Genomic DNA, 22,428 nt, shown 5'->3' on the forward strand with positions numbered 1-22,428 from the left:
TAATTGGGGGGATCATTTTATGAACTATATAGATATCTAACCAATGTACTATATACTTGAAACTAATTTAAATAAATAAATAATTAATTAAAAAATGAAGATCATAGCTGAGAGAAAGAGAAAACAAATGTTATAAAATATTAACTGCGGAATCTAGGTAAAAATAATTGGAAGTTCTTTGTGCTCTTATTGCAACTCTTCTGTAAAATGCAAACTTATTCCTAAATAAAATTACATAAATATGAAAGATAAATTTCTGAATGCCAATCTTTAGAATACATGCAATGTTCCAAACCTGAAGGAGTACAGCTGCTATATAAGTGATGTTTTTATTTAAAAAAGTATAAAATACCTGCATGTATGACCTCAAGTAGTGCAAAGAAAATATAACAAAATGGAAGTCGCCCTTGAACAATACAGATCATCCCTTATCACTCTAACAGTGTAATGTTTAGGTGTATCCTCTTAGATCTCTTTTAATGCAGTTAGAGTTATTTATACATACAACGAGAAGTAGTTTTATGCATAAACAATTGATATACTTGAACTGCAAGTTACTTTTTTTTGCCCCACTTAAAAATGTCTTACAGATCTTGCCATATTAGTACATTTGCTCAGACTATAACTTTTTTGTTGTTGTTGCAGAGTATTCTACAATATGGTGTATTAAAATTTACGTAATTGTTGTTAATATTGGGCACTTAGACTGTTTCTTTTTTCAAATTTTAATCGAATACTAACAACACTGAATATAAATCCTTGTTATCCTTCACTATGCATATGTGAGAGCATTTGTGTCAGGTAGATAGGGAGAAGGTACTATGTTTTAAAATGCTCTTAAATTAGCCTGTAAAATAAATTTACTAAGTTGTAGTCTCAAAATAGTATATGAGTGCCTCTTTGTAATAACCCCACCAACAAAGAACAATACCTATCTCCCCATCTCTCTAAAAAAATTAAAAAATAAACAAACAAAAACCTCACAAAACAAAAAGTTTATGGCAGAATTGCAGAACACAATCTTATTTCATTATGTATTTCTAGATTACGATTGTGGTTAAGCATCTTTTCATATATGTGTTAACTATGTGTATTTTTTCTTTAGTGAAGTATCTAATCACAGTCTTTATTGTTTTGTGGGAGTGCTTTATAAATTGTAGATACTAATCCTTTGTATAATATATGGCAAAAATTTCCTCCTACTCTCTTTGTCAAATAGAAGTTTCATTTAAAAAAATGTAGTAGAATTTACAGTATTCACCTTAGAGACTCCATTAGTTGCCGAGGGCTGCTATATAACACAAACTGGGCAGCTTAAAAATGTAGACATTTATTCTCTAACAGTTCTGGGAGCTAACAGTCTGAAATCAAGGTGTTGGCAGGGCCATGCTCTCTTTGAAGGTTCTAATGGAAAATCCTTCCTTTCCTCTTCCTATCTACTGGCAGTTGCTGGCAATCCTCAGTGTTCTTTGGCTTGCAGCCATATCATTCCAATATTGGCTTCCCTTGTCACATGGGTGTTCTCCCTCTGTGTCTGTCTGTATCCAAATTGCCCTCCTCTGAAGACATCAGACATTGGATTAGAGTCCGCCCTAATCCAGTATAACCTTATTTTAACTTGATTACATCTGTAAAGACCCTACTTCTAAGATCCCATTTTGGGCAGCAGAGGTGGAAATTTCAATATATCTTTTAGTGGGGAGCACAATTCAACCTCTAACAGAGGCTTTGTTAAAGATTGTTACATTTATGTTAATGAGAGATATTGGTCTGTTTTTGTAACATCTTTGTCAAGTTTTGGTATTGGAATTCTTTTATCTTTCTAAAATAAGTTGTAAGTGTTCCCTCTTCCTGTTTCCAAAAAGAATATTAAATGCTTGATAGAATTCACTGCTGAAGTCATCTATGCTAGGATCTTTCTTCGTGGAAAGTTTTGAATTAAAAATTCATTTTCTTTGACAATATAGAACTTCAATAACATTTGAAGTTATTGTTTCTAAGTGTCACCAATAAGAAATTACATGTCCATCTAATTCTAGTATTATTGTACATCATCTTTTTCTCTCCAGAAAGTTTATCTATAGAAATTTAAATAATTTTTTCACTTTATCTTGGTGTTTTACAATTACAGAAAGATTAAGTGTGGACCTATTTTCATTCATCCTATTTAGCACTTTGTGGGCACATATAAATCATGGACTTGTTTTCTACTTTTTATATGTTTCTTCCTTTATTTGGGGCTTCTTCCCTTCTTCAACTATAAGACTGATACTGGAACTTCTAGATCTAGCCTTCACTTACACTAACTTTTCTAACATGTATTCTAGCTCTTTTTGCTCTGTAATCTAGAATTGCTTGGCTATTTAGATGAAAACTCTTGGCTACTCAGCCTATCTCTGGAATTTTTCATTTTTTGGATCTCTGGTGGATTCCTTTCCTAGTACTGTTTTTGTTTCCAGGGTCCTACAATCTCACTTATCTTTCAAATATATTATTTATATTTCTTTTAAAATCTCTTTTACTCTCCTCTATTGTTTTCGCTGATGTTAATTCTTTAGTTGAGTGCCTGTATTAGTTCCTGTGGGTCTTGTAACATTATCATAAACTTGGTGGTTTAATAAAACAGAAATTTTTCTCTTATAGCCTGGAGGCCAGAAGTCTAAAAGTAGTATCACTGGGCTGAAATCAAGATTTTGGCAGGGTCATGCTCTCTCCAGGCTCTAGGGGAGAAATCATCCCTCCCTTCTCCGCTTTTGGTGGCTGCCAGCATTCCTTAGTTTGTGACTACATCACTCCTAGCTCTGCCTCTGTGATAACAGTCCCTTCTCTTCTGTCCCTGTCAGATTTCCTTTTACTTCTTTCTTACAAGGACAATTGTGATTTAGAGCCCACAGGGATAATCCAGGCTAATTTCCCTATCTAAAAATCATTCATTTAATCAAATCTGCAAAGACCCTTTTTCCTATATAAAGTAACATTTACAGGTTCCAGGAATTAGGACTTGATATCTTTGAGTGCTATTTTCAGGGTTTATTTTCCTTAACTGTTCAATAATGATTTTTGTTGGGCATTCATCTGTCTTCAATTATCTTATGTGCTTATCTCAGCCTACTAAAGTGATTATTCAAAGTCAGGGAGGTATAAGTATTTAATTTTCTGGGAGGAACTTTCTTCCTGTATTCAGCAAAAATTTAGAGCTTTGTCTTGCTTCATTGCTTTCAGTATTTCTAATTAGTGTTCCTACTTGAGAGCAGATACTTCTGTTGGCTGAAATTTGGTTCAATGGGATAAGATTGTAAGGGTTAAACTACCCTAAAGAGGGAGTACCACAGTTACTCCAATGCTCCTTTATATTTTTAGTATCTGATGACTCTAAGCTTAGAATATCCTGAAGTTATATTTACCTTTTTTGGTGTAGCCTTTTCCTGACTGAGTTTAACTTGGTTTCGTCTTCTAATCTGATCCCAATTGCTTTTTGTTTTTCAGGGTTCCTTTTAATTTCTGGGCTATAGAGAAAACTCTTCTTGCTTTCCAACATGTTTACAGCTTTTTTTTAAAATGTCATTTAAAAATTTTTTTCTCCCAGAAGATTTGAGAAACACTTGGGTGGCTAGAGTGTGTACACCATGTGTACCGTTGGTTCAAACTCCAATCAATCTTTTAATCATATTTAATGCCTTTTCCTCACATGATTGTCATTTTATCTTTATTTGTGTCTACCAAGTTGTATGGCTGAATCTTCCCTAAGTGGCATGCATTTAAAGAATATTTTATTCAGTAACTAGATCATATAAAGTTCTGAAAACAAATTATCCTCTGTGTAAGCCTTATTACATATTATTATATACATTATATAATGGGCAATTTTATTTCATTATAGAGTCAGATGAATAGTTAAAAAGGATATATATAAATATATATGGATGTATTTAGTAATGAGATTGAGAAAAATTACTATGTGATTGAAGATTCTTACTTGTGACAAGGCTAAGATAGTATTCTAAAGAACTGCTCCTAAGTTAAAAGAATAATATCCTACTTTTTTCCAAGATTGGTTAAATATGTTTAAAAATAACTTTTAAGTAGTTGTGTTATACCAAGGACCAAAAAGATGAAAGGCTTCTTACAGAGCTAAATGCTTTAAGAAAAAACAAAAACTTCTGTGTACAATTCTATTTTTAGAATTAAGAAAACAGCATTAATTTAAGATTGGATCATTCTTAGGTTAACTACCACCACATGTGGCAGATGTTTGCTCTTAAAGAGATGCCAACTCAATATATAGGGAGTAATTCAAATCTAACATTTATAATTAAACCTCATTCCAGATCTTCTCAGGTGAGCAGTTATAAACTAAATAAATTTTGTTTTTTAAGACATAAATGGAATAGTAATTGATACACTTAAGGATATTAAAGAGTTAATGCAATTTTAGATAAATACTAAAAGCACAAGTAGAGTAGTTAGGGCACTTGAGTTCAATTCCTATAATTCCATTTCCTGGAGTGGCTGTGTCCCAGTTTCATTATGTACAACATGAAATGGTTGCATTAGATATCTCTAGGCATTTCTCTCCACTCCTTTTAAGTGTGGCACATTCAGAAAATGGTAACATGAACATCTACCTGGAGTAAACAGAGGTTGTTGCTCAAGGTTGAAAGCGGGCTTAGGTAATCTTGCTGCCCAGAGTTGTGGGATCAATGTCTCAGGGCACTTGTATCCCATCTGTAGCATACCATGTCTTGGCCCACAGTATGGGAAACCAACCTTGCTACTCTAATTATGGTCTACAGAATAGTATGTTTACACTCCTTGGAGCTTGTTAAAAATGCAGAATCTAGCTTGGGCTCCACCCAGACCTACTAAATCAGAATCTGTATTTTAAAGATCCCCAAGTGATTCCTGTGCATATTAAAGTTTAAGAAGTACTGCTCTAAGAAACTTTCAGCTCTAAAATTCAATGAACCTAAGAAATAATGTTTTATAGAAGTGTATTCTTGAGTATATTTTATACTCTTATTAAATTCCATATTATAGTTAGAATAAAATTAAAAATATATCTTTATACAAATTTATTCCTAATTTTTGAAAATAGGGAAATATTTACTTTTTAATTAGAAACAGGGAAATACATTTACCTGCTTATATACTTGTCGTAAGTACATGATCTCCTCCACAGTTCCCAAGGATATCAGCCTAAACACTTTGACATCCCTGCATTGCCCAATTCTATATGCTCTGCAAAAAGATTAAAATAAAAACAAACAAAAATCAAGTGAAACAACTTTGGGTTCAGGCAATATCTTGTGTATATAAAAATGAAACATTAGTAAAATTTTAATTAATTTAAAAAGAAATGCTTTACGTTTAAATATGTTATACTATTTAATAATAATGAAAAATACAAATTCATATAAAAAGATCTGTCATAGAAGACAAAAGTCTTAAAGAAAACTGTAAATATCAACTTCATTTCTATTATAAACATCACCTTTCGGTGTCTAAAAACTTTTCCCAAATTCAGATTTTTCTTTGCTTAAGCTTACGAATGTTCTGAAATGATTCCATTTATATAAAACTCTCAAAAATGCAAACTAATCCATAATGATAGAAAGCATATCAGTGGTTGCCTGGGAATAGGGTCCTGGGAAGGATAAGGAGGGATGGGTTACAAAGTGGCACAAGGAAAATTTTTGGGATGAGGGATATGTTCATTATCTTTATTGCAGTGATGGTTGTATACATGTATAGAAACTTATTAATCATACACTTTAAAAATGTGCAGTTTGTTGACACTTAAAAAAAAAAAAACTGAGGAAAAGCAGTTAATCAACTGGCAAGCCTATAGTAGTACAGATTTACAGCCTCCATCCAGAGATTTCCATGGGGTTTGTATGACTGAATCACTCAGTTGACTAGTACCCCAGATGTTTTGATAGGAACCACAGTGCTAATTAAAACTCTAACCTGACTCACCACACTGGTTAACCATGGGTCTAGTCCCTGCAGCTTCTCCCAGGTGGAGGTTTTATTGGATGCTCTGAATGAGGTCACCTGCTTCTAAATACCTGTTACAGTCGCCGGGAGGATTAGGGGCAAGGCCATACTGCTTCATGCTTGAAAATGTTACAATTTGGAGGACATTTAATTTTGACCTTGTAAAGTTACTCTATGTTGTTATAGTTGGTGTTCCCTCTGCCTCATTTACCTATTCCTCATTACAGAAGAGAGCTTTACTAGAGGGCATCTTGGGGTTCTGAAAATCTTACATCGCCAAAGGAGTATGGGGGCTCCTGGCACAGCACAGAGAGGGCTAAGTTACTGCATTGTCACTTTCGTCCTGCAGCCTGCATACAGAGGGACTCATAATCTCTTTCTCTGCCACAATGAATTTGGCCTCTAAAAAAAAATGTATCTAAAAAGTCTTTTGGGTGTATGCTCAGCCAATTGTTTGGTGGATGAGATAGATTCTGTTGGAATATTTATTCTTTAACCTTCATAGACAAAGCCTTAAATACATGCTACTTTGGACCTATGCCTCAATAATCTCTTGGTACATAAAGCAGAAATACATTACATGATGGGTCTTTTACTATGTAGAGATAAGTGCTGAGAAATTGTTTTATAGTATGGAGGTCAAAATCTTCATTTCTTTTCTAAGTTTCTCCCACCAGACTCAATGGAAGGAGCGGGAGAGAGGAATGTTGTTCATTTAGTTTTATTGTCAACTAATGTTCATTGAGTTCCACAGCACTGTGCTTCATTAGGACTACTGGGATAAATAAGATATTAGGTCTTGATGGCCTAGATGAAATAGAACAAAATTACAACAAATATCATAAGACAAAGAAAAATGGATCTTTTTCTGTGGTTTTCATTTGACCATTTTTCTTGACAGTGGTCAGAGGCCAGTTAAACACGAAGGCTCTGCAGTTCAACTGCGTGTATTCAAATCCTGACACGCCAATTATTGGCTGTGAATTTGAGCAAATTACTTAAGTTTGGTGTGCCTCACTTTCCTACATGTGAAATTGATATGATAATAGTGCCTATTCCATAAGGATATTCAAAGTATTAAATGAGATAATCCATGGAAAGTGCTTAGAACAGTTTTTGGCTCACGGTATACATGCAATAAATGCTGCTGTTATTTCTTTGTCCTTATTCTCACTGCCAATTAAAGAACTAAGGCTAATTTGCTTTGCTTTATACCCAGCACAGTATTATGTGTATTGTAAGTGGGGTGATCTTAATAATAGTGAATTATAAACTAAATTATATTTATCAGCAAATAGTAATGGATGATTTTAATTTCTGTAAGGGCAGAATCTACATCTGATTGGCTTTGACTGCTATAGTAACTAATGGGACATCTTATAAATGCTAAGTGATCAGTAAGTATTTTTGATATTTATTATTTTGTATAGCATTAAAAAATAAACAAAATATCTTCATTAAAAAATGCACAAAACTAGGCCTAAGTCCTTTATAAAGTTGTACATCTTTGACTATCTTTTCAGTTTCAGTTCCTTCTAAAATGATTTGATTGTTTTCACTTCATCTTTAGTCAATGTAAATAGTTCATAATTCTTCTAGAAAAAGGTCTTCATGTAGATTTCCAAATGTATTTGAATAATATTTCTTTTGTTGGAGTACACCCTTAAATAATGTTTTCAGATCATGAGTAATACATTTTTCAGTTATTGGACATCAACAGTTGCTTTATTTTGCCTTTGCATATTGATATTTTAGCAACTGATCATACCATCATTTTCTTTTAGTCATATGAATATTGTCACTTTGACGACTCTTGTTTTCTAGAATCCTATAATGCAGATAAAAAGCTTGTTCTCCAAAGTCTGATCTGCAGAAATAAATGTGATTCCCATTTCTTTGTTGATAAACTGTTTTACTGTCTTTGTCTATGTTTTTATAACAAGTTTTCTCTTCCTCTTTCTCACTCTGGCATCTTTTAGCCCTTCTCTTCACCTTTGGACCTTAGAAATATCACCGAGATGTATGTTTTCTCAACTATTCAAGTCATTATTTATACTCTATACTATTCATTTCTTTGATTTTCCAGAACAATTTCCACTTTTAGTCCTCTCCACATGATTATTCATAACATCTAGTAAGTTATTTTGTTTTGGCAATAGTTTTAATCACTAAGAATTTCTATTTTTATTTTCCATGCACTTTTTTCCAAGGTGTCCTTATTTTATTTCTTTCAGGATCTGTTTTTCACCTTGACCCTTTTCTTTCATACTATTGATTTATTAAAATGTCTTATAATTCTTAATTTTCTATTCGTAATTACAAATGAGGAACTGGGTGGCCTGTACAGGAAAGTTGGTCAGGGTTCCTTCCCATAAGGGTACACAGGTCTATTTGATCATTCTTCCTTTTTTGTGTCCTGTGAAGATCTAGGATTACTTCAGGTTCAGCTTTGCTTATGATCTGGTCCCAATGACCACTATAAGAACTTTTGTCAGTCAGATTCTCCACTTATTTATAAAATTTATGATTCTTTCAGCTTTAATCAAGCAACACCTGTTAAAAGCCAACTCTTCTGTGTATATGAGGTGTAGAAGAGGAATTTGTTTTAGAATGAAATCATTAGTTAATTTCCCAGAAGGATGCACTCTGGTCTACTCCCACATCCTATAAGTGCTGACCCCACACATGAAATTTCTCAGTGCTCTCCTGTTGACTTTGGATTGTGTTTTTTCTCTCCTGGTTCCTTTAACACAGAGATTCTGTTTACCTTCTCTCTTCTAGGAGTTTCTCAAAACTTCTGATCTACTAGTAGTGACCTTTTCTATTTTCCTGAAGTACTGCAGAATTATCTTTTGTTCTTAAATCAATTCTGTCAGGATAATGGGATTTTGAGATTAATAGAAAATAAATGGCTATTATCAGCCTACCAACTGGATTCAGAAGTTCATGATTACCTCAAATAGAAATTTTTTACAAAGCTTTCCTTATTTTCTAATCACAGTCATATGATAAGCAACCTAAACAACTCAAGAGAATGTTTAGACTAAAAATATTTGCAGGTCATTTTAAATTTTGTCAGTATTATACCTGTCAATGGCTTGAAGATCATTGGCTGGATTCCAAGTAGGATCAAACAATACAACAACATTGGCACCAACAAAATTGAGGCCTAGCCCACCAGCCCTAGAGGAAACAGAAAGAGCTCAGCAAAAAAACACCCTTTTCCTCTGTAACTTAATTGTGCCAGGTTTCTATAACTAAATCAATGCAATATTGTATTACTATCATAAAAGTAAGGTGATTAAGACACAAATATACCACAAATGAAATAGCTATGAAGCATTCTTTTTCTACTACTCTAGAATATCCCTAAAAAATTTGACCATTAGGTCCACATAAATAGACTGTGCTGGCTATACTAAAATATAATTTCTGTAAGATTTTCTTAACCTAAGTTTTAAAATTTATTAGTATATTTTAGCTAAATAAAGTAATATACACATTTAAAAGAAATCAAGCCAGAAATAGATGCTCTTCTACTTATTCCTAAGTGCAGCTAAATAAAAACCCTGGGCTTTATATATAAAGTAAACCTAAGCCTCTGAAATGTAGAGAGAATACAGACTGGCTAGGAACTATAAGACATAAGGAATGAGATGGCAGTGAGTTTCCTGGCTAAATTTGCCTAAAATAGCCTAGACTGGGTTCTGGAGAAGCCAGTGAACTGGAAATGCCAATAGTCATAGACAAAAAAAAAAAAAAAAAAAAAAAAAGCCCCAATAAAATCTTCTTCCTTTAGCCAAAGAATCAGGAAAGGTGCAGCTTTTCAAGATATAAATAAATAAATAAATAAATAAATAAATAAATAACCAGCCTATTCCTGCAAACCACAGAAAAAAATCTGTGGTCCACCCTTAACCTGGTCAGTAATGGCTGAATGAGATGACAAAATTTCCACCCTTGTTGAATGTAATGAGATATCTTTCATCTCTGCTGGGGCAATGTCAAAGAAGACTGATTGAGGAGCTAGGACTTCCATTTCTGCATAATGATAACCAGGTCCCCCACTGTGGTGTCAGTGAAGGCCATGCAGAAACAGTAATAAAGCACCTTACTCAACAGAGGCCAAGCAGAAAACATGGATTTCCATTCTTATGTGGCTGTAGTCTTATAACATAATACTAGAAATATCCAGCATACAATAAAAATTATAAGCTATACCAAGATCTAGGAAATCTCGACTTGATATAGTTTTCTGAAATAAAGGTAAGAGAAATACAAAATGATTTTTTCTCAAGAGCCTTTCAAACTATGATTCATTGTATTGGAATAGAGGCACCTATATATTGCTTGACAAACCCATACCCTAACTTAAAGTTCAGTGTCCAATAGAAATTGAATTTTATCCTTTGAAAATTACCTATTAGAGGTGACAGGATAAAGATATCACAAAGACTTGAACTCAAAGACAGAGGTAGGACAGAAAGTTTTAGAAAGGATAAAAATGGGTAAATTATAAGAGTGAGTGGGACTTAGACACAAAGTAAAGAGAAGTTAAAAGTTTATCTAATATTGTGATGGGAAAAAAATTGAAGCAACAAGGTTCATAAGATTATATAATTAGATTAATCATATGAAATATCAACGAGATATAACTAAATCTAACCAATTGTTCTAGTTAGTTTCTTGTCAATAAAGTTTGACATGAATTTATTGCAGATGCCCTCTATAAGCCACAGGAAGACCTCTACCAGTTTAGGTGGAGATCTTCTAAGAGATTCTGAAATTATTACTGAAGATTGGCTGAGTTAAGCAGAGGCAAAGCTCCTTTCAAAGAAAAAAAAAATTTCTAAACTCTATCTCTAGAGATAAGATGATTCTGTTTGATGATAATGCAACTCAGAATCTTAAACTTAAAATCTGTAACTCTGTTCTTACATGACTAACAGCAAAGGCCTACTCTTTAAGTAATAAAATAAAATACAGACCTCCTCAAGCTGAGGACTGGTATCTTAGATCCATAATGAGCATTCAAGTTATTCATTCCTTAGGTCCTCTACATTCTATTCTTATGTCAAATAAGTACATCAAAAAGTATATTTAACCATATCTTAATATTCCACAAAAAATGCCTTCGATAAATTTTTATTGTTATGTATTAACTGTTATAAAAAGTCAAATGAAATATTCATTTAAAGAATGATTCTGAGAAAACCTAAATAAATGTAGAGATACTATGGATAGGAAAGCTAGATATAAAAGTACCACTTTTCCTCAAAGTCACTTATAAAATCAGTGATTCCAATAAAAATTCCAATTCAAAGAAAAACACCAGATGATCCTTAAAGATAGTTAACTAAAATGAGACATTTATGGAAAGCTAGGCTTTAAGGGGTTCATGTTCCAGAATAAAGATTTGAAAAACAAAGGATTTGGAGAACAATAATTTGGAAAGCAAGAAAAATTTTAGACAAAAAACGATTTCCAGAGTTGAAAAAGAATACGAGCCTTCAAATTATGCCTAGCATGAGAAATGAACAAAGACCCACACCGAGACTCAAATATCACTATGAAATTTCAGAATGCCACAAATGAAGAGAAACTTTTTTAAGAGTTCCCAAAGAGGAATGAGAGAGAATCAGATTTGCTTCAGGTATCTATTCAGAAACATTAAATACCAGAAAACAATGCTTTAATACCTTCCAAAATCTCAGAGGAAATTATTTTCAATCTAGAAGTCTATAGTTGGTCAAAGTAGCAAATTTGAGGGCACATAGAAGACATTTGCTGATAGTCGAAGATGCAGAAGATTTACTTTATACATAGCCTAACTTACAAAGTTACTTGAAGATATTCTCCAGCAAAAAAAAGGATCCAATGCAGAAGAGCAGTGAAAAATCCTTCAAGGAAACAGCTCTTGCTCGGGCCTAGAGAACAACCAATCCATATTAAAACCAAAGTATAAAAGGCTTCAGGAGAAAGTTCTTCAGGATACTAAGAATTCAAGAGAAGAGAAAGTATGAATGTGAATTAGTAATATATTGAAGATTATTATTTTTTTATATTGAAGATTATTGTTATAAAGGGAAAAAATACACTGAGGAAAAAAACAATAAGAAAGTCATGATTGAAATATAGAGTGAACTGAACTGAGCAAACATAAAATAATAAATGAAGTGTTAGAAAAGAGAACTCAGTAGAAGTTGATATGAAGACTGTTCTTCTTGAATTGGCCAAGAGGTCATGAACATTCAGAGAAGTTATTTTAGAACTGAGGGGTCCAGCATTAAACAATATTTTAAAAATCATAATAATGTAAATGCTGTTTTTTAGCCTTCAAATTCTAGAGCCAACCTATGGCCAGATCATGCTTATTATTGCAGGACTTAATGAAAATTCCTAATACTCTCATGAAGTAAAAAGTTAAAATAGTTGATAGATAATAAAACAAGTGACAAATGCAGAAAAAAGGATGGCAGCCTGCTAACTATCGCTAATATCACCCATTACGAGCACTTAGATATACCATAGGAAGTGAGTAGACTAAAACATCAAAAATCAAAGTACATTATTTAAACTTACAAAAGTAATTTATAGACAAATAATAAAAATAGTAAAGATTATGTGAAAAGTGGGGAGAGAGTAGTGTAACCTAGACTAAATCCTCCTGTTTCATAATAGACTCCAAGTTGTATACTGTTGATAAATGAAAAGACAATGAAGACTTAGGATTCTGAATGATGGACAAAGCTAACGTGATAATTCTTCTGCTACAACACCTAGAAATTAAATATAAACTATTGCAAAATAAGAAAAACAAAACAAAGCGAACTTATGTGCCAGTTGAAGAACATATCGATTATGTTACATAAGGTTCTTTATTATGTACAGACTTATGTAGCAAATCACTCCTTGATATCAGTAATGGGAAAGTAGGAATCCAAAACTTCATCCTTTCTTTTAGTTGGGATATCTAGCAGAAGTCAAAGCAAAATCACAGTAGAAGAAAATTACAACCAAAGGATTTCCACAGAGGAAAAAGACCTACTAAAGATAAGCTCAAAGTAAAAAATTAAAAATGTATGAAGAAACCATCTACCATAAGGAAAAGCCAGAGGAAACATCAAATAGAAGGATCAAGCACTCAAAGTACAGGAGTCAATAGAGCAAAAAGGCCATTTAAGAGATTAAAATTACTAAAGAAAGAAAGGCTAGAATCCATAAAGAACAAAATAGAGTAAAAACTATCAGGCACATTTGAAAAATACCAGAGAACTTCTAAACATAAAAAAATACATTCTTTAAAAATTAAAAATTCAATGGATGGATTAAATAGCAATTTCTAACGTAGTTGAAGAGATAATTAGGAGCTTTATGGTAGATCTTATCAAAATGGACTGGGGGTGAGATGACTGCAAGATAGCTGCTTGTCATCATAAGTTCTGTACTATTTGAACTGTTGTTGAAGGCATTTATTACTTTGAAAAACATGATTTAAAAGTTAAGAATACTTATGCATATTTTATAAGACTTAACTGGAAACAGTATTCTATGTCACTTAAGGCTCTGTACATAAGGACTCATGTGAGAAATTACAACTTGACTTCATTCATAGGAAATTGAGAATCCAGAGCTTCTCTCTTTCTGCTGTAGTTGCAAGAATTCAAGAATAATTTCAGTGCTCAGCAGTATGATTTCAGTGCTCACTCATCACATATATATCATTTTCTTTCTCATTTAAGTAATTTATATTTAGACTTAATTTGACTTAAATTCTACTTTTTGGATTTTACATATGTTTATTTTTAAAGTTCCTTGAAATTCTTTTTGAAAGACAGTGGGAGGAAATGTATAAAATACTTATTACATTAGATGCCAATAATTATGGATTTGTTACCCCCAAAAAGAAATTAGCTTTACTTCGGTGTTTTTATCAACATAACTCTTTCTCTGAAGTGTGTATATTCTTTAAAAGGGTTTAATTAGAGATTTGTAACTAGGTGTTAGAACTGATTAAATTTTTATAAAATCTATGAATGTGGAGCTGCTCCACATGTTTGAGAGTAGGTAGAGACAAAGGAAAGAAATGCCTGGCCCATGAGGCCCATGGGCTTTCTAGGGCTCCTTGAGCACAGTTTAAAAACTGTTGCTATAAATGATTCTCAGTTATTCGATTAATAACTCAATTATTCAATTCAGTTTCATTGACATGAGTCAAAACACTGCCACAGAAAATTCCCAGAAGGAATTATTCATTTTTTTCAATTATTACCTTTGTAAACTCAGACATACAAAGGGGAATTCAGTAATGATAAGAGAATTGAGAGAAAAGGTTAGATAAAACTCAAGAATTGTTATTTTGGTCATAACTAATAACATTTTTGCTGTTTCGCTTTAAAGCCAAATAAAACAAAACAATATAAGCAAAATCATTGAAAATTAATCTGTAATAGTTTTTAAATTATCCTAAATCTTAAAAGCAATTAGATAAAAATCAAGTTATCAAATTTTATTTTCTTACATTGTAGAGACAAGGCAAATATTAACATCTTGTGTACTATTGAATTCTTTCACAATCTTGATTCTTTCCTCTGATTTTGTGCTTCCATCAAGACGTCGGTAATCAAGCCCAGACGCCATACAGTACTGCTGCAGCACATCAAGCAACTGAAAGAAAGGTATAGAGATGAGCAAAGACAAATTCATGGTTTAATAAGCTTCATTCAATTATAAAAATAAAATTTACTAAGCATTAAATATGGCTGCTCACAATTTCTTATAATTATGAGAGCAATATTTCTCTGACTTCTGACCCATATATCCCATTATCCTGAAACTGACTTTAACATTCGACAACCTTTCTTTCTTCCTTTTTTTTTTTAAATCAATCTTTCAGGGGAAAAAAAATCAATCTTTAATTTTAAAAACTAAAACCAAATAAAAAGAAAAGTATTGGCCAAATAATTTATGTAAATATATTTCATTTATTTTGTGCTATTTTCTACATTCTGAATACTCTTAAATGTCTTAAAGAACATTTTAATTATCAACAAAAACATCAACAGACATAACTGATATAATTGAGATTTAAAAGTTGCCTACCTCTCTATCATTTCCTATGATATGTATAAGAAAATGTGGCTAAATGCTGTTAGGTCTCTTAGGCTTTATGCTTCAGGAATTAAGGTTGGGCCAATCAAGAATATACTTCAGATGAAACTCACCTTGGTAGAAAAGGAAAAAAGAAGAACTTTATCATTGTTTTTCCTGCAATGATTTAAAAGCTGCTGAAGGACCTAGAAATGAACCACTGAACATTAGTGAATCGGTTCCGACCAAAAGTATGCTTTATACATATAAACATCACTTAAGAATTTCTTTAAAAGTATTTTCATATAATATAACCTCAGTCACTTTTCCTAATTCCCTTCATTTTTGGCAAGTTAGAGAAATAAAGTATTAGATATTACGGGTTATTCATCATAATATTGTCAATAATGAGGTAAAGTTCCCAAAGACTTTTATTTTATCTCATCTGGTTTTAATAAAAAAAAAGCATTTTAGAATATGAGATGCATTTAAATGGATTAATTTAATTTCCAAAATACACTTTCTTTATACCTACAATATGTTCAGAAACTAAATTACAGAGCAGCATTCCCTGTAGGAAGTATTTAAATTTTCTCTAGATAGACGTAATGAAATGTTTAATTACATCTAGGTTCTAAAAGTCTTGATATTTATTTTCTTAAAATAATCAGTCAAATATATACCTCTTCTCATTTTCTCCTCTCTGTTTCTCTATTTACAGTAAGCCCTGACTTCCAGATTTGATTTTGACCTCAAAATGCCAATAATCTTCCCCTATACACAGTGCTTTTAGGGAGGAAGCAAATAATCCAAAGCCCGTGTATAATAGTTATACCATTATTTTTAAAAAAAGAATTTCCACATCTGGCAATGACAGTTCCAGGACACTGTGGAAAAGCAACTCACAAAGGAAAGAAAAGGAGGTTTATATATGAACTCTAAGGTTTTTCGGAACTATGTAATAAAACTAGAAATTTAATTTATTCAATGATACAATTTAAAATTTTAAATAAAACATTTATATTCAATATAACACTCTTTTAATATTTGAGCAAGAGAAGACATTGTACTAACTCTAAAACTGATCTCCCAATCCCTCAAAAAATAGCTACAGATTTTTATAAAAATCTACTCAGATAACCAATCAAATGGTGAATAAAAATGTCACAGATCAGGTAAAAATTACTTTAATACTTAGAGAACACATAGAGTAGTTTTACTGGCATTAGCTTTATTTTTTTTACAAAATAAATGATTCTATATGAAATATGTACATTTTAATTTCACACATTAACTTTTTAAAATTAATACTTTATTTTTTAGAGCAATTTTAGATTTACAGAAGAATTAAGTAAATAGGTTTCCTCTTCCCTCACTCCCACACCTCCCCTGCAGTTTCTTCTATTATTAACATCTTGTTTCAGGGTGGTGCATTTGTAACAACTGATGAATGAATAATGATAAATTATTAACTTAAGTCTATAGTTCACATTAGGGTTCGCTCATTTTGTTGTACAGTTCTATGGGTTTTGACAAATGTATAATGACCTGATTTACCATTACATCGTACAGAATAATTTCACTGCCCTAAAATTTCCCTATGTTCCATCTATGCCTCCCTCCCTGCAAACACCTGGCAACCACTGATCATTTTACTGTCTATAGTTTTGCCTTCTCAATAGTGTTATATAGTTGGAATTATACAGCATGTAGCCTTTTCTTTCACTTAGCAATATGCATTTAAGGTACCTCTATGTCTTTTCATAGCTTGATGGTTCACTTCTTTCTATTGTTGAATAGTATTCCATTGTTTAGATGTTTACCCATTTACCTTTTGAAGGACATTTTGATTCCTTCCAAGTTTTAGCAATTATGAATAAAGTTGCTATAAACATCTGTATGTAAGCTCTTATTAGACATAAGTTTTTAACTCATTTGAGTAAATACTAATGAATGCAATTGCTGGATCTTATGATAAGGGTATAATTAGCTGTATGAGAAACTGCCAAACTGTCTTCCAAAGTGGCTGTACCATTTGGCATTCTCATCAGCAATGAATGAGAGTTCCTATTGCTCCATATCTTTTTCAGCATTTGGTGTTCTCAGTATTTTAGGTTTAGTCATTCAAACAGGTGTTTAGAAGTATCTCACTGTTGTTTTAATTTGAAATTCCCTAATGACATATGATGTTGAACATCTTTTCATCGGCTTATTTGCCATGTGTATATCTTCTTGGTGAAGCATCTGTTCAGATCTTTTTGCCCAGTTTTAAATTGAGTTGTTTTCTTATTGTTAAAGTTTAAGAGTTTTTATATATTGTAGATAATAGTCCCTTATTGTTTTGCAAATACTTTTTCCCAGTCTGCGGCTTGTCTTTTCATTCTCTCAAAGACATTAACATTTTAATTCAAGGATATATAGCACAGAAATCCACTCTGATTTGTTTGGGATGGTATCATACCTACTGCATTTTCAGGTATTCTTGAATATCTTATAGTGAATAAAAAGAGTAATAAGAAAAGTGTATGTTTTTGGACTGGAAGTCTCTATTAGGCTAAGTTACAGACTTATTAACTAAATGAATAACTATGAACTAAAATCCCTCACTAGAAACGTCAGAAATGACAGTGTAGGCACTATACTTTAGAGTCTTTACAATACAGACTCAATGTTTTATCACTCATATGTCCTTCACAGAACAAAGCAATTCACCTGAAAAGGAACCCTGAATTTGAGGGTATTTACAGCTAAGGAATCTTGGGTCTAACTTTACTCAAATTAGTCAGGACTAGAGATTAACATGACTCTTGTATGATTCCAGCAGCATTATTTTGGGTTTCTCAGTCTTTTTTCCCATCTCCGCAGTAGGTCACTGTGGCATTTCCCAAGGGAAAGAAAAATGAGGTCTTTTATCTTGATGCTTAAGAGAAAGAACGAGTCCATAGGTGTAGCTTTGAGGCTATGAAGGGCACAGCAGGTATTATGTCCACAAATAAATTACACATGCAGGCTAACTTTAATAAGAGAAACAGAACTAGGATCTTTTATCACCTGAATTAAAGTAGTACATGAAACTTCGAGTTCTTAGCCCTGCAGGCAATAATTCCATAATAAGCCTATAGATTTTGAATTACTAAATCACCCCATGATGCTGCTAACCATACTGATGAAACACAGTCTTAAAAATATATCTCTAGTTTATGACTATCAGTCTTTGATTTGTTGGTGCTCTCTCACAAATCAAGTAAATCACGTGCTTTCCTCACATATAAAGGCAGCCAACCTCCTACCACAATTTATGCTTGCTTTTTACCCTTCTAAAAGTCATAATAAAAATAAATCTAATAATTATCTTAATCAGATGCTATTATTCCTGGATATACAACTCTAATTAACAGTATATGTTAAATCATACATTTAATGGATATGTAAGAATATAAAATGGAGAGTTATAAACTTTCATTTAATTTCAGGAGTAGTAACTTTTTAGTGAAGAGTCACAATGGATAAAATTTAAATAAATAGCAATGGATAATGTAGTTTTCAAGGAGGCTATGATTTTTGGAAATATTCTATTGGCTTAAATTATGGGATAATAAGTGCTCTTTTCTAAATTAATTGGGCTTTTAACATTTTTAAATTTAAAAATAATTAAATAAAAGTCAATAAAATGACAAAAATAGATTTATTATTCTTAGAAATTATTATTAGATTTACAATATTTGTTGTGATAATAAACAGAATATCATCACTAGATTAAACTCATTTATTTTTAAAATTCACAACATTCAACAAAGTGGGCATAGAGGGAATATAACATAATAAAGGTCACATTCTCAATGGTAAAAAACCGAAAGTTTTCCTCTAAGATCAGAAACAAGATAAGATGCTTACTATTGCCATTTTTATTCAACATATTATGGGAAGTCCTAGTCAGAGCCATTAGGCAAGAAAAAGAAACAAAAGACATCTAAATCTGAAAAAAGAAGTAAAACTGCCTCTCTTTGCAGAGTATATAATATTACATATAGGAAAACTCTGAAGATTCCACCAAAAAATTGTTAGAATAAACAAATTCAGTAAAATTGCAGGATACAAAACCAAAACACAAAAATGAGTTGCATTTCTACACACTACTAAGGAACTATCAGAAAAAGAAATTAAGAAACACAATCCCATTTACAATTACATCAAAAAGAATAAAGTACCTAGGGATAAATTTAACTGTAGAGATGAAAGACCTGTAGACTGAAAACTCTAAGACAATGATGCAAGAAATTGAAGGAGACATGAATAAATGTACAGATATTCTGTGCTCATAGAACATCTCATTTACTATCTCATAATAAAAGAATGAATATTGCTAAAATGTCCATACTACCCAAAGGAATCTATATGTTCAATGCAATCCTTCTCAAAATTCCAATGGCATTTTTCACAGAAATAGAGTGAACAACCCTAAAGTTTGTATGGAACCCTAAAAGGCTCTGAATAGTCACAGCAATCTTGAAAAAAAACAAAACCGAAGGCATCATAATTTCTGATTTCAAAACCATATTACAATAATCAAAACAGTATGAAATTGGCATAAAAACAGGCTCACAGATCAATGAACAGAATAGAGAGCCCAGAAATAAAATGACTCATATATGGTCAATTAATTTACAACAAAGGAGGCAAGAATATACAATGGGAAAGGACAGTCTCTTCAATAAATGGTGTTGGAAAAACTAGACAGCCACATGCAAAAGAATGAAACTGATCTCAAAAAGATACGTGCACCTCTGTGTTCATTGCAGCATTATTTACAATAGCCAAGACATGGAACAATATAAGGGTCCACTGATGGATGAATGGATAAAGAATATCTGGCATACATATACAATATTATTTATCAATAAAAAAAGAAGGAAAGGAAATCCTGCCATTTGAGACAACATGGATAAACCTTGAGGGAATTATGCAAAATCAAATAAATCAGACGGAGAAAGACAAATACTATATGGTCTCACTCATATGTGGAAACTAAAAAAAAAAAACACCACACCCAAACTCATAGGTACAGAGAACAGGTTAGTGGCGGAGGCAGTATGTGGCGGGGGGGAGGTGAAACGGGCAAAGGTAGTCAAAAGGTACAAACTTCCAGTTATAAGATAAATAACTTCTGGGGATGTAATGTAGAGCATGGTGACAGTAGTTAGCAATACCATATTCTATATTCGAAAGTTGCTAAGAGAATAGATCTTAAAAGTTCTCACAAGAAAAAAAAATTATAACTGTGAGGTGATGGATGTCAACTGAACTTATGTAATTACTTCACAATATATACATGTTAAATCATTATGTTGTATACCTGAACTAATACAATATTTTATGTCAATTATATCTCAATAAAAATATATACTTACAAGTTTTTAAGGTAATTTTCCTAGCTTTTAGTTTATATCATTGAATTTAGAGGTCCAAGCAAACTAAACTATAATGAGCTTACATAGATTAACTGCTATAACTATTTCCAGGATTTTAAAGGGAAAAAAAAACCTACTTTGAATTACTTCCTTTTTCCTTTTTATTTTTTGCCAAGAGAAACAGCATAATTTTTGTAATTAAAACATAAAGTTGGGAATAGTTCTGTAAAAATCTTTGATTCCATAAATAAAAGATTCTTGATAGTTATTAAGGGGTCAAACAAATTCTTCTACAAGGAGGCTAGAAGATGTCAGCATTTTATGCAGCTCTGACAGGCAATGGCCAGAGGCCTGGGTTATAGTTGGAGAACTAGCCTTACTTTCCACACCCCTTCCTCAGCAATACATCACCAAGAACAGCACCTACAGATCAGTTTTCCAGTGTACAACAAACGCTTCCTTGCCACAAATGAGAAGATTTAGTGATCCCAACCTAAGCTGGCAAGTAAAAACTAAAGGAAGAAAATTCAGTCTAAACATAGAGGTCTTGAAAACTCTTTGATAGAGGTCTCATTGAGAATTGATAGAGAATACTTCAAAAAGTTCATTTCTCTAATTCTGAGCCCTTACCTATTTTCATCTTCCTGTTTGGCATCAGCATTTATACTTCTGGTAGATTATCTCCTTAAATATTTGAAGACAAATTATATGTGTAGCAACAGCATACATTTTTAAAAGGGCATAAATCCAATATATCAATAGGAAAGTCTGAAGTATAGTTGATGTACTTCTAATTGAGAACCCATGGGATGCAGTATTCACAGTGAGCTAATAAGTGCAGATACAACTATATCAGTTGTCTTTGGCAACCGCTTCTTCTGAATGATGGAGCCTCTGTTCTGATTAGTTGGTATCCCTGTCATACCATTTGATAAATATTTTGTATATCATCCTCATGTTTATACAACCTGAAAGAAAAGCAGTTACCTTCATTTTTCCACTGTATTTTGGGTCAGAAAGTGTTTGAAAGGCTGCATCTTTGCTTTTCTGCACATAATCTGGGAATCTGGAAAATACCTGATCACATATCCTTTTGATAAGCATTTCCTTAAGGGAAAGAGGTAGAAGAAAAGAAATATCAACTCATTTAAACCTTTATAAATTGAATATAAAATTTAAAAAAGTTATTTTAAGCTTAAATTTTCTCACCTTGATTAAAAATTTAAGTGTATATACTTCTTTGGCACCAAATTTAAAAAATGAGCAAGTCAAGTGCCTCTTAAATTTCATACAAAAATAACTTAAGGATATTTGGCTACAAAATTTTCTATCTAATATAAAATATTTCTACCATACAGCACCAAAAAAGGATTTTAAAAGCCAAATCAAACCTGTTGTTTGGAGGTACTAGCAGCTTGCAGTAGTGCGACGTGGTTAGCTACCTTCTGAAGAACTGCCAAGTAACTGAAATACAAGGTTTTCACTGTTTCACCACGTGAATTGGTCTGTAACCAGAAAAATTCAGTAAATAAAGATGAAGAAGGAACTAACATGGCTATGTAACTATTTACATCACAAAATATATTACAATATTATTTATTATCAGGTTACTATTGGCATAATACATTCTGATGTGTGGAACAGTTTATAAGAAATATCCATAGATCGCAAAAATTTTCATGAATTGCTAATGTGGAATTATAGTGGAAGTAAGTACAGTGACGTTTTTTATAAAAGAGGGGAGAAAGTCTTCATTCTAGAAGGATTTATTCTCATTATACACAGTGACAGAAGTGCTGCTATAGAGGTTCCTGGTAATAAAACTCCTTTTGTTTATATTACAAGGCTTCCTATGAATCTGGGCTATTACAAAAAAATGTGAAGTGGTTAAAACAGCAAAATAAATGAGAGATAGAATAAATATTGATCTATA

At 32.2% G+C, this 22,428-nt stretch overlaps 1 protein-coding gene across 4 annotated transcripts in view; it reads right to left on the reverse strand.

The window, feature by feature from the left end:
* Nucleotides 1-22,428, reverse strand: part of ERCC6L2 (ERCC excision repair 6 like 2) — a 148,745-nt gene that overhangs the window by 46,460 nt on the left and 79,857 nt on the right. For all 4 annotated transcript variants that reach the window (XM_016159471.2, XM_016159470.2, XM_016159472.2 and 1 more), the window contains 6 exons: nt 21,887-22,000; nt 21,483-21,602; nt 15,222-15,293; nt 14,519-14,664; nt 9,085-9,180; nt 5,139-5,238 (listed from right to left, as the gene is read on the reverse strand). In XM_016159471.2, coding sequence (XP_016014957.2) covers nt 5,139-5,238; nt 9,085-9,180; nt 14,519-14,664; nt 15,222-15,293; nt 21,483-21,602; nt 21,887-22,000 — 648 coding nt within the window. The remainder of the gene's footprint in view (nt 1-5,138; nt 5,239-9,084; nt 9,181-14,518; nt 14,665-15,221; nt 15,294-21,482; nt 21,603-21,886; nt 22,001-22,428) is intronic.

The sequence above is a fragment of the Rousettus aegyptiacus genome, unplaced genomic scaffold, assembly GCF_014176215.1.
Source record: "Rousettus aegyptiacus isolate mRouAeg1 unplaced genomic scaffold, mRouAeg1.p scaffold_m13_p_3, whole genome shotgun sequence".
In the NCBI taxonomy this organism is placed as follows: domain Eukaryota; kingdom Metazoa; phylum Chordata; class Mammalia; order Chiroptera; family Pteropodidae; genus Rousettus; species Rousettus aegyptiacus.